The following is a 12355-nucleotide window of genomic DNA, read 5'->3' as shown; positions in this document are numbered from 1 at the left end:
CAGTTACGTACATAGATTATCATACATAGCAGCATGTGTAGAGAACCTAGGATAACCCAGAAAAGTCAGACAAAGTGACTTATTTCCAGTGTGGGTGGTGAGGAGGGCAGTGTGGGTTTGTGTAAACAAGTTTTGTAAACAATATAATGATAATATTTGTGCAGTTATTGTATTGCATACAACGAGTGGATATAGTATATACATTATGCATTATACTGGTCTCACAGGCCACACAAATTACTTGAAAAATAAAATACGTATTAGAAAAGAAAAAACAGAATAAAAGTAAAAATAATATTACCGAGTGAAAGGCAGTCGCCGATGTTGCTGTAAGCAGTTCACTTTCTGTCAACTTCACGCCTCTATATCTCGGTAACTACTAATCATAAATTTTTTTTTCTTTTATAACACTCAGAAAATTATTCTCAAGATTTTGGTAAGAAAAAAATATATATATTTTTTTTTAATATTTTTCGACACTGAGAGCAAGTTTGTGAACAAGACTCTCGACAGTGAAAGGGTTAAATATGAGAATGAAAGGTAAGGTACCTACGTATTAGCAGACAACATGCAGTTTTTGTGTAAAAGAAAATAAGTGTGTAAGAATTATAGGAAAATAAATCTGTTGAGTACACTGGGTAAAGTGTATGGAAGATTATTGAAAGGATAGAAAAACAAAATATGGGACTGCAATTTGCAGAGGAACCAGGAGGATTTAGAAAGGGTAGGGGATGCGTAGATCAAGTGTTTACTTTGAAGTATATAAATGAATAATACTCTGAAAAAGGTAAGGAACTGTTTGTTGCAGTTATGAATTTGGAAAAAGCATATGATAGGAAAGTATCGTGGCAGATGTTGCAAAATGCATGGAATAGGTATGTTACTAAAAGCAGTAAAGAGTTTTTATGCAGAGAGTGAGGCTTAGGCTAGGGTATGTAAAAGAACAGGGGACTATTTCCCAGTTAAAGCAGGCCTTAGACAAGGATGTATGATGTCACCATGATTGTTTACTATACATATTTATAGATGGTAAAAAAAAAAAAAAAAAAGTAAATGTGAGGGGTGTTGGGAGAGGTGCAGGATTAAGATATAATGAATCTGAGTTGTCATGGTTGCTCTCTGCTGCTGATATAATTTTTTGGTAGATCCTTTAAAGAAGTTGTGAAGGAATCTGGGAAGTTATGCAAAAGAGATTAAAAGTTAATATAGAAAAGAGCAAGGTAATGAGACTAATAAAATGTATAAGCAATGAAAGACTGGCTAATAGATGAGAGAGAGGGAGTATGGAGGAAGTGAATATATTCAAATACTTAGGTGTTGACATGTCAGTAGATAGGTCTATGAAAGACTAGGTGAACCCCCAAAAAAGACAAGGGTAGGCAGTGCATTGAAGCAATTGTGAAAAGGAAAAAAAAGTTCATCTATGGAGGCAGAAAGGGGAATGTACCAGAATATAGTGATGCTAACACTTTTATATGGGTGTGAGGCAAGGGCTTTAAATGTTGTAGCAAGGAAGAGGCTGGAGGCAGTGAAGATGTTGTATTTGGGAGTAATGTGTATTGTAAATATAATGCAAATAATTCATAGCATAAAAATTGGGAGATGGTCTGAGGCCACTAAATGTATAGGTCAAAAGGCTTAGGTGGTATCTGGGCATTTAGAGAGTATGGAACAGAAAAGGATAGCCAAGAATGTGCATAAATCTGGAGAGTAAGGGGTTGGAAAGAAAGGGCTAAAGAAAGTTCTGAGTGCTAGGGGCTCAAGCACTTTGAAGGGGGATGAGGATATTTGTAGCTTTGAACTGTAGTATCAGGGTGCCTCTGGCAAGATAATGATGGAGTGAGTGAAGGTAAAAGTTTTTTTTTTTTTCCTTTTTGGGTCCCCCTACCTCAGTAGGAAATGGCCAGTTTGTTAAAAAAAAAAAAAAATCAAGAGATCCAATCAATAATTCAATTCCATGCTACAAATAGGAAATTTATCAAATGGAGAGAACTTCCTACAATTTTGAATCAAATGAGCGTTCCCAAGTTCTTAACCCTTTGACTGTTTCAGTCGTATATATATATGTGTTTTTGGATTTAAACACCGACTTTGAGGTGTATTTTCGTATAGATTTTATGGTTATATTCTCATTTTCTTAGTCACATTTGATAGAACGTGATTTTGATTGGTTTTACTATGAAAAGGACCTTGAAATGGAGCTCAAAGTAGGGAAAATGTTTGATTTTTGCCGATGTTCAAGAGTAAACAAATGACGACATTGTCCAATAAATGTCCAACTAGCCATTCTAATATGCAGTCATGAATGGGTTGACATTATTTATACAATTATTACAATACTGCAGTAGTCTACGTAACAGTAAATCTTCTATTTTTTGTTTGAATAAAAATTCAAAATAGAAAGCAAGAGTAATATCAGAGGGGCCTGGAGACGTGACTGATAAACAAAGAAAATGTTATTTTAGAGCCAGGAATGTCTGCATTGTTCATTCTGGACCCTATTTTGAAATTGGCATATTTTTTAATTTGAATGAAATTGGCCAAACTGCCAATTTCTGATCACTTTACTGGGTAGTTTAAATCAGTAAACGGGCAGTTTCTTGCACTCAATTGATAGAGCAAATGGAGTTCTAAAGAAATAGCTATGAGTTTGGTCGACTGGAACAATGGAATCATCCGAAAATAGGGCTCAAAGTGGGCGAAATCACCGAGGTCGCTTACTTCGCTAGAGCATAATTCCGTAAGCTTTCCATCAAATTTCATACTCTTGGTGTCATTACCATCGGGAAAAGATTCTCTATCATTTGATAAGATTTTTTTTTTTTTTTTTTTCAAATATTTTGTGACACCTGGAGACACCTCAGGATTTGGGGTTGCGACAGTCAAAGGGTTAACTAGGTAAACACCTAGGAGTGTGTGCCCACCTTCAGTGAGTCCCTTTTAAAGGAAGAATTCCCTTTCCCATGTAAACCCAGGCAACACATTAGTCTAGCCCAGTTATGGGGTGTGCCATGTTAGGGGAAAGAACTACAGTATCTAAATGATTTCCTTCAAGGAGGGGAGGGGGTGCAAGAAAGCCATGATGCTGATGAAGGGCTCTTGATCCAAAGAACTGGAACTACCCTCCCTTACCATGGATCAAACTTGATTGCCTCCCATTCCCCAGGCACTTTATGACCCCAAGGAGTTTGGCACTTATGTGTACTGTAAATATAATAATCACTTAGTGGAGAGAGTACGTGCCTTGAATTTGGTGAAGGGCTAAATTCAAGGAAAGTGAGTTGCCTTCCCTTTCCTCGAATCAAACCTGATTACTTCCTATTCTCCAGGCACCATATTATCCTAATCAGTTCAGCACCTATCCATGAATATAATCTAATACCTCTATATTGATGCCCTTGTTCCTCATGAACCGGATAATTCGTGTATCCACGTGGCTTCCTTTATCTCCTATGCCAATCACAAGAATATCTGAAAAAAATATATACTTCAGCATAAAGTAAAATGGTAAAGCTGAGGTATCACAGCAGATAAATATAAAATAGCCTGTTAAGCAGGGTCACATACCTGTGATTGGAAGTTACCAGTAATGCCCAATATAACAGGATATTTAAAGAGATTTTGAGACTGCCAACCTTATATATATTGCAACTCTAGCCCATAGTCATTCTTTTCACCACAATCTCTTGCAATATCCTCCAGCCTTGCTCTCCCTCTTTTACCCAACTTACCTTAGCCAGTCTACAGTCACTCAACCCCTCAATGAAACAAGGAATTTTACCTAGTCTTTTCTTACAGGTATCAAACCTGCTTCTCCCCCATTCACCCAGGCTCTTTATGATCCCTAAAGGTTTGGTGTTCCCCCAACCCCATTTATTTATTTACTAATTTGAACATGATACAGAGAAGTTCAAAAGAATACAGTTAAATGCAGTATGCCAAAGCCACATGAATGCATAGCATTACAGGCAGGCTTAAAATTAACTTAAGATTAACTAAGCAATGAAGTATTCAGTGGTAAAACATTATTGTAAACAGATAACAATTAAGCACAAATGAGTATTACAAAAACAGGTCGTATGGTTGCTTGCATTGCTGTACAATCAGTATTTATTTATTTATTTATGGGCAGGCTTAAAATTAACTAGAGATTAACTAAGCAATGATATATTCAGTGGTGCAAAAATTATTGTAAAACAGATAACAATTTAGTACAAATGAGTATTACAAAGACAGGTCATATGGTCATTTAATGTGTTGCTGTGTAATCAGTTGAATGGAGTATTCTGTTAGGTAATGAAGTTAAATAGTAACAAAGTTTGATTGGGTCACAGGTTGACATTTATGGGATACAATAATGAGATACATATATGAGATACAATTTATGAGATACAATTATTCAGTATTTATTTAGTTGACACTTACCTTTATTGAAGATCTGGTGATGATTGATGGGATGGGAGGAGGGGAGAGTGTGGAAGTTGTTAATGTTTAGAAGAGGAATCCCCTTCCATTAGGACTTGAGGTATCAAGTCCTTTTCTGGGGTTAATTCCCTTCTTCTTTTAATGCCACTAGGACCAGCTTGAGAGTCACTGGACCTCTGTCGCGCAACATATCTGTCCATAGAGGCCTGTACCTCCCGTTCCTTTATGATTTGTCTAAAGTGGTTCACAGCATTGTCATTGTAATAGTCACCAGCACGGCTTGCAATAGCTGTGTGAGGGTGATTTTCATCCATAAAGGTTTGCACTTCAAGCCACTTTACACACATTTCCTTAATCTCTTTCTTCATATCCATAGTATTTCTCACCCTTTTTCCTGCAGGGTTGGCACTAGAAGCTTTCTTGGGGGCCATGGTGACTTATTTTGCAGGTACAATCACTAAAAACACTGTGATAATATGAAATGTTCCGATTGTATGCGTGGATGCGACCGCACTGGCTGGCTTGTAAACACTGGCACCCATGGGACAACTGAGGCGTGCTCAGGCCACACGTGGACGCATCTCGAACGAATTGTGTAGGGCGAGGTTTTTAGCATTAGCTGAGGCAAAATTTTTGCGTTAAAATGTATCGTATGCTGGTTTAACGTAAGTTGATGCCATCGTTAGCTGAGGGTCCACTGTATTGCATAATAGTAAATCTATTTTTTGGTTTGAATAAAAATTCATTATGTGAATAAAAAAATCAAAATGGAACTCATTTGTAAAGTCTGAAAACATAACTAATGAACAGAGGAAATGCTAATTTAGTGCCAGGAATGTCTGCATTGTTTATTCTGGGCCCTATTTTGAAATTGGAATATTCTGGACTTTGCATTAAATTGGCCAAATTACCAATTTCCGATCACTTTATTTTGTAGTTGAAACAGTTGACTTGGCGATTTCTTGTGCTCAATCAATACAATAGAAGTAATACTAGTGAAATAGCTAAGAATTTGGTCGACTGGAATAACATAATTGGCCTAAAATGGGAGTCAAAGTTGGCAAAATCGCCAATGCGTAAATATCGCTGACGCATCAAAATTCGCAAGAGCATAATTTCGTCAATTTTCCATCAAATTTCGTACTTTTTGTTTTATTACTTTCAGAAAAAGATTCTCTACCAATTCATAAGAAAAAATAACAAAATTATTTTTTGAAAATTCTTGGACCCTAGTACACACTTTGAAATTTGGCCTCTTGACCCTGAAAGGGTTAAATTCACTAACGTCAGCACTCGTTCCAGGCGTTTTCTTTATGAGATGATCGTGCAACTGCCTTGCCATTTTGCAAATTGTCGACTGCACAATACTATCTCCCACTAATTGTTTCTCGTTGATCCACAACAACAACTTCTCCACTTGTTCAACTGCTTGTGATCTCTGTTTTATTATCACATTTACCCCTTTCACAACATCAGCTTCCTTGATTTCTCTTTTCTTCGCCACAATGGAACTGATGGTTGATGGCACCTTCCCGTACATCCTGGCGAGGTCGGGAACATGTACGCCACTATCATATTTTTCTATGATTTCTTTCTTCAATTCTACAGTGTTCCTCACTTTCTTTACCAAAGGACTGGCACTAGGAGCTTTCTTTGGGTCCATGGTGGATTATTTAGCAGTCACACACAATAAACAAGTGCCAAAAACAATGGATTATTACGAAATGTTTCGTATGACCGATAACAGAGATTGACAAAAAGGGAGGGTCCACTGTACATTGTAAAATGCTCCAAACTTCAGAAAACCTGTGACTTAACCTGATTCTTTTTTCCCCTTCTCCCTCTTTTTCCTTTGGGTTTTCTTTTTTCTACCTTGGATATTTCTCCTTTATTATTATTTTTTCCCCCTCTCTGTGTTCTTGCTCCTACCCTCTGTGGGCCCCTAGCTCCCTTGTAGTGCTCCTCTTTCTTAGTATTTGACTGACTCCATGACTACCTCTCTTGCTCCCATCAATGTCTGCTGGCCTATATAACTGTACTCCCTCCTCTCCTTTTTGTTAGTGTGACTTTGTAAATGGTCCAAGTCGGACCGAAACGTCATCGTAAGTTCCTCTCTTCTATGTGCGGGTTATCTGTGTATTATTAAAGCCATATAGCATGAACTAGTTGAATATTCAATTTTCTTGTATTCACTGTAACTCACCTAATGACCATATGTACAATTACAGCACTGTTATTGCCTTATTAATCTTCAGTTAGTCTTAAGCTTGCCCAAAATGCTCTGCATATACAGGGGCTTTTGGCATGTTCACCAAATTGTTACACTCCTTTCTACAAACATGTATCATGCTAAAATAAAATTGTTATTGTTATCAGTCTTTTATTTAATTTAAAATTCACATTCTTTTGTATTTGTCATATTTTGTTTTCACATTCATACTTTCTTCAAGAATACATGCCTCATTCATAGAAATGCTGGAAGTGTATAATATAGCTTACCTATTTTTGGTTCTAGTAAATAAAAAAGAGAAAGCGAATCTTCATTTATATCGTGTGAATTTGTGACACACCAGCTTAGCACAGTCTTGGGGAAGATGGCAATGGGGCCAATCAGAGACATGCCATTGTTGAGACTGAACCCAACCTGAAATAAATAATATGCCTTTAGGCATGAAGTTGTGCTATATCTATGGTATTCATGTATTCACAGTGATGTAAAATTGTTTAATTGTTTGATGTAATACTGTTGAACTCTATAATCCATAACAAGCAAATAGCCTGTGAAATATTTTAACTTGTCTTCCTGTCTATATGCAGTAGTTTCTTTTACTATCTATGAATATCTTGAGAACTATCTAGATAATTTATGCTGGATTTTTACCCAAAAAATTTACAACTGCTAATAAATTGATGACCAGATAGTCATTTCTACACAGTGGCGTCGCTAGGGTTGGTGTCACCGGGGGTGGAATCTTTGGTATCACCCGTATGAAATCCAAGGGCAGGGGATGGGGGGAGTAAACTTCAGTTACGTCACTACTGCATGCCCAATGACTAATGTTTAGCAATGAGAACGCTTAAGGTAATAAACCGAACAGGAGAATACTTCTCAACTTTATTAACAATAAAATAAATAATCGTAGTAATATTGAGGAAACAAACTCAAATACCACTTTGAGTACAGGCAACAGATCCTACATTTATTCATCTTCAAGGGGGGCTCCTTGGCATGGTGAAGAGGCTCTTGGTCTGAGAAATTAGACCTGTTCGGTCTCCTTCCTCAGACCGAACCTAATTACATAGATTGTGCCCCCCCTTGGTGAATCCCCCCTTCCCTATTCCATCCTCCCTATCCTCCCCTTTTTCCTTTCTTCCTCCTCTTCCCCGCCCCTCCCTTTTACCTTTCCTCTTTTTGGCCTTTGGGATTTTCCCCACAGGCGCACTAGTTCCTAGGGAGGGTAAAGGGTACCAGGGTCCATCCCATTCCGTTGAGGTTCTTGGCGGTGGCATACTTTGCCGTGGAATCTGGATTGCCTGGGGATGTCCCGAACCCTCTCCGGTATCCCGGAGGGTGGCTTTGGGTGTCTTTCAGGTGACGGGTGTATCTCTGGATGCCACCTTTCGGATTCCGGGGGTGGTGGTCGAAGGAGGTGTGCTTTGTGGTGGATATCTGGCCGTCCTCTCGTTTGTCCACCGAGGTAGCTCGGCAGATGTGAGGTTGCTATCCCGGATTGCTGGTTTACTAGCATGAAGGGTAGGGTATGGCACGGGTTCCATGCTGCAACTGCGCTACTTGTGGTTCTGAGGTCCTCTTGGGCGCGGAGGGAGATTTCTGGCCCTTTCATTCCTCCCAGGAACTATCTCTCCCTGGTCCCCCCTTTTTTTATTCTTTTTTATTTTTATTTTCTTTTCTTCTTTCTTTTTTTTTTCTTAAAAACAAAAAGAAAGAAGTAACCTAACCATGGAGTACCCGATCCATGACCCCGCTACCCCCGGGCCCCTTATTGTTACTGCACCCCGTTCTGACCTCGCCTCGTCTTTTGGCCACTCTTCGGACATTCCTAAGGCCCCTGTACCTCTTGCTGGTGCTGTTTCCTCACCCGTTTCAGGCACTGGGGCTTCCACTGACTCTTTCAATTTGTCTGACCTCCGCTCTCCTTTCACTATGCTTCCCACTTCTCCCTCTACTAGGGTGCGGCGATTTTCGAATCGCAGGCCCATCCCACGTCGGACCGACTCTGGTCCCACTTCTAAACATCAACGACAATCTCCTAATGATGTTACTTCGTTACCTTCCCTTTCTACTCGGAAAAGACCGACACGTCAAGTACTCCCTCTCCACACTCAATTTCAGACCACACAATGGACTAAATTCTTTACATTAAGACCGACTTCGTCTACTGCCTATCTTTCCGACCATAGTACAGTGGTCCCTCGTTCGTAATTAATCCGTTCCTGGAGCCGTTACTATAAACAAAATTTACGATTTACGAATCAATTTTCCCCATAAGAAATAATGTAAATACAATTAATCCGTTCCTGACACCCAAAAGTATTAAAACAAAAAAATTTTTTACATGAAATATACATGTAGTACATAAACAATACAATGGGAAATGATGAATGAAACATTAACAGCATAACACTTACCTTTATTGGAGATTCTTCTTAGTGTATGGGAGACTGGAGGAGGAGAGAGAGTGGATTGTTTATAGTTTGGAAGGGGAATCCCCTTCCATCAACACCTCAGGTACCATTTGCTTTTCTGGGGTTGCTTCTCTTCTCTGTTTCTTAATGCCACTAGGACCACCTTGAGAGTCACTGGAGTCCTGTCTCGCAAAATAACTGTGGAGAGAGCTCTGTTTCTGGCGTCTCTTTAACACTTCCCTAAAATGGCCCAAGACTTTGTCACTGTACATGTTGCCAACCTGGCTTGCAACAACCTTGTTAGGGTGATGTTTCTCCATAAAGCTTTCCATCTTACCCCACATAGTAAAAATCTCTTTAATTTCTGAAGAAGGCACCTTCTTCCATCTCTCTTCCTCCTCCTCTGCAGCAAGATTCTGAGCTGCGATGTGTTGCTCTTCCTGCTGAAGCTCTTGCAGCTCCTCAGTGGTGAGCTCTTCATTGTGGTCTTCCACCAATTCTTCCACATCCTCCAAACTCACATCCAACCCCATGGAACTCCCCAGTGCCACAATTGATTTTACAACAGACATAGGCTCATTAGGGTCAGTCCCAAATTCTTCAAAATCCCTCTTGTCGACACAATCTGGCCACAATTTTCTCCAGGCAGAGTTCAAAGTCCTGGTAGTCACTCCCTCCCAAGCCATACCTATAAGAGTTATGCAGTGGAGGATGCTGAAGTGTTCTCTCCAAAATTCCCTTAGGGTCAAGTGAGTGTCTGTGGTCACAGTCAAGCACCTGTGAAACATTGCTTTTGTGTAGAGTTTTTTAAAGTTTGCAATAACCTGCTGGTCCATGGGTTGGAGGAGAGGAGTGGTATTCGGGGGCAAGAACTTTACTGTGATGAACCCAAACTCCTCGAAAATTAGGTCATCCAAGTTTGGAGGATGAGCAGGTGCATTGTCCATTACTAGCAGGCACTTGAGATCCAATTTCTTTTCCAGGAGATACTCCTTCACACTAGGGCCAAACACTTCATTGAACCACTCAACGAAAATTTCCCTCGTGACCCATGCCTTACTATTAGATTTCCAAAACACACACAATTTACTCTTCATAACATTGTTTTTCCTGAACACTCTGGGATTTTCAGAATGGTACACTAGTAATGGCTTCACTTTGAAATCCCCACTAGCATTAGCACAGAACATTAGCGTCAGCCTGTCTTTCATAGGCTTGTGTCCTGGCATTGCCTTTTCCTCTTGTGTAATGAAGGTCCTCTTTGGCATTTTCTTCCAAAAGAGGCCTGTTTCGTCACAATTGAACACTTGTTCAGGTTTCAGTCCTTCAGCCTCTATGTACTCCTGGAATTCATGCACATATTTTTCAGCCGCCTTGTGGTCCGAACTGGCAGCCTCACCATGCCTTACCACACTGTGTATGCCAGTATGGTTCTTAAATCTCTCAAACCAGCCTTTGCTGGCCTTAAATTCACTCACATCACCACTATTTGCAGGCAATTTCTTTACCAAATCTTCATGCAACTGCCTAGCCTTTTCACAAATAATCGAAGTCATAAGAGTATCTCCTGCTAATTGTTTCTCATTTATCCACACCAATAATAACTTCTCAACCTCTTCGAGTACTGGTGATCTCATTTTTGTCAGCATAGTTACTCCCTTTGCAACAACAGCATCCTTTATTTCATTTTTCTTGGCCACTATGGAACATAAGGTTGTGTAGGGTTTCTTATACATCCTGGACAGTTCGGCCACACTTGTACCACTTTCATATTGTTCAATGATGGTTTTCTTAAATTCAATCATATTTCTCACCTTCTTTACCACAGGCTTGGCACTAGGAGCTTTCTTTGGAGCCATGGTAGCTTCGAGGGACCACTGTATTGGCAAAGCGCTCCTACGCCACGTTGGTAGAGATATTTCCTTTCATGCTCTTAAGAGTGGTACGCGCATCATCACAGTCCAGAATTCTACCCAAGCTCATGATCTTTCTCTTCTTTCACATATCGATACTATTCCTATCACTATCGAAAAACATCATTCCCTCAATTCTTGTAGTGGTACTGTTATTCTGCCCCATACCATAGTCCAACAGAATTTCCAGACATGTGGCACTGACATTCTCGAACAGCTGGAACTCCAAGATCTCCCAATTCTCAAGGTAGACACTTATGTTCTTCCTGCCCGCGGGCGAAGACGATACCCTTGCAATGTGGCTCGTTTAACTTTTGACAGCCGTGAACTCCCATCCTCTGTTTATGTAGCAGGACATCGGTTACAAGTTCGGAAGGTGATCCCTACACCGCAACAGTGTAGGAATTGCTGGCGATTTGGCCACCCAGCAAAATATTGCAGATCTATAGCCGAATGCCCAGTCTGTGGTGCCGATGACCATTCTAATACGTCTTCCAGTTGAACTCCCTCTTGCCTCAATTGTCATGAGGCTCACCCTTCGTACTCTCGCCATTGCCAAGTCTGCTTAAATGAGCGGGAAATTCGTTGCCTCAAAGAGGCAGAAGGTCTCCTTTATGCTATGGCGGTTTCTCATCTCCGCCTCCAAGGGAGACTGCCCCGTGTTTCTTATTCTCGTGTTTCAAAGCGTCCCCCCACTTCTGGGGTCACATCTTCTGCAGCCTCCTCTGCGGTTGCCAGTCCCATAGTCACTCCTGTATCTAATTCTTTTGCTGTCCTGGGCTCAGACGTCCCTACTTCAACTCCTCAGTCTGTCCTCACTTCTTCGTGTCCTCCCTCACAAACCCCGGTATCGACAAGACCTCGTACGACACCTCCTCCCAATCGTCCCTCTACTTCTCAGAAGTCCAAAAAATCTCCTTTAACCCCTCCTTCCCTTCATCCACCTCCACATTTTACCTTCCCGGTCTCTGTACCTGGGTCTTCCCCTTTCACTGGCTCTGTTACAAGTGTGGAGGTTCATCCTCCTCCTCGTACTGTGCCTTCCTCCCCTGTCCCCTCCCAAGTTTCTTCCTCTTCTGCCACCTCCCAGGTTTCTGCCTCTTCTGTCCCCTCCCACACTTCTCCAGTTCCCTCCACCCTTTCGCCCCCCCCTACCTTGGTACAGTCCATTACAGCTCCGATCTTTACTCAAACTCCTCCTCCTTCCATCTCCAATATTGTCTCCCATACGACGTCTCTGAACTCCGAAACACTTGAAGCAATCTCTGAATATATTGCAGAGACCAAACCATCAATGGACACTGATCCACCCTCTGTTCCTTCTCTTTCCTCTTCTCCATCTGCGCAACTCCTTTCTTCACAACGCACCG

At 40.7% G+C, this 12355-nt stretch overlaps 1 protein-coding gene across 1 annotated transcript in view; it reads right to left on the bottom strand.

Moving 5' to 3' along the window:
* LOC128694737 (NADH dehydrogenase [ubiquinone] 1 alpha subcomplex assembly factor 3) overlaps window positions 1–12355 on the bottom strand; it is a 31157-nt gene that overhangs the window by 9259 nt on the left and 9543 nt on the right. The window contains exons 3-4 of the mRNA XM_070081209.1: window positions 6925–7069; window positions 3383–3471 (exon numbers count right to left, since the gene is read on the bottom strand). Of these exons, the coding sequence (XP_069937310.1) occupies window positions 3383–3471; window positions 6925–7069 (234 nt within the window). The remainder of the gene's footprint in view (window positions 1–3382; window positions 3472–6924; window positions 7070–12355) is intronic.

Source organism: Cherax quadricarinatus, unplaced genomic scaffold (assembly GCF_038502225.1).
Source record: "Cherax quadricarinatus isolate ZL_2023a unplaced genomic scaffold, ASM3850222v1 Contig1978, whole genome shotgun sequence".
In the NCBI taxonomy this organism is placed as follows: domain Eukaryota; kingdom Metazoa; phylum Arthropoda; class Malacostraca; order Decapoda; family Parastacidae; genus Cherax; species Cherax quadricarinatus.
This window is presented reverse-complemented; position numbering and strand designations above follow the sequence as displayed.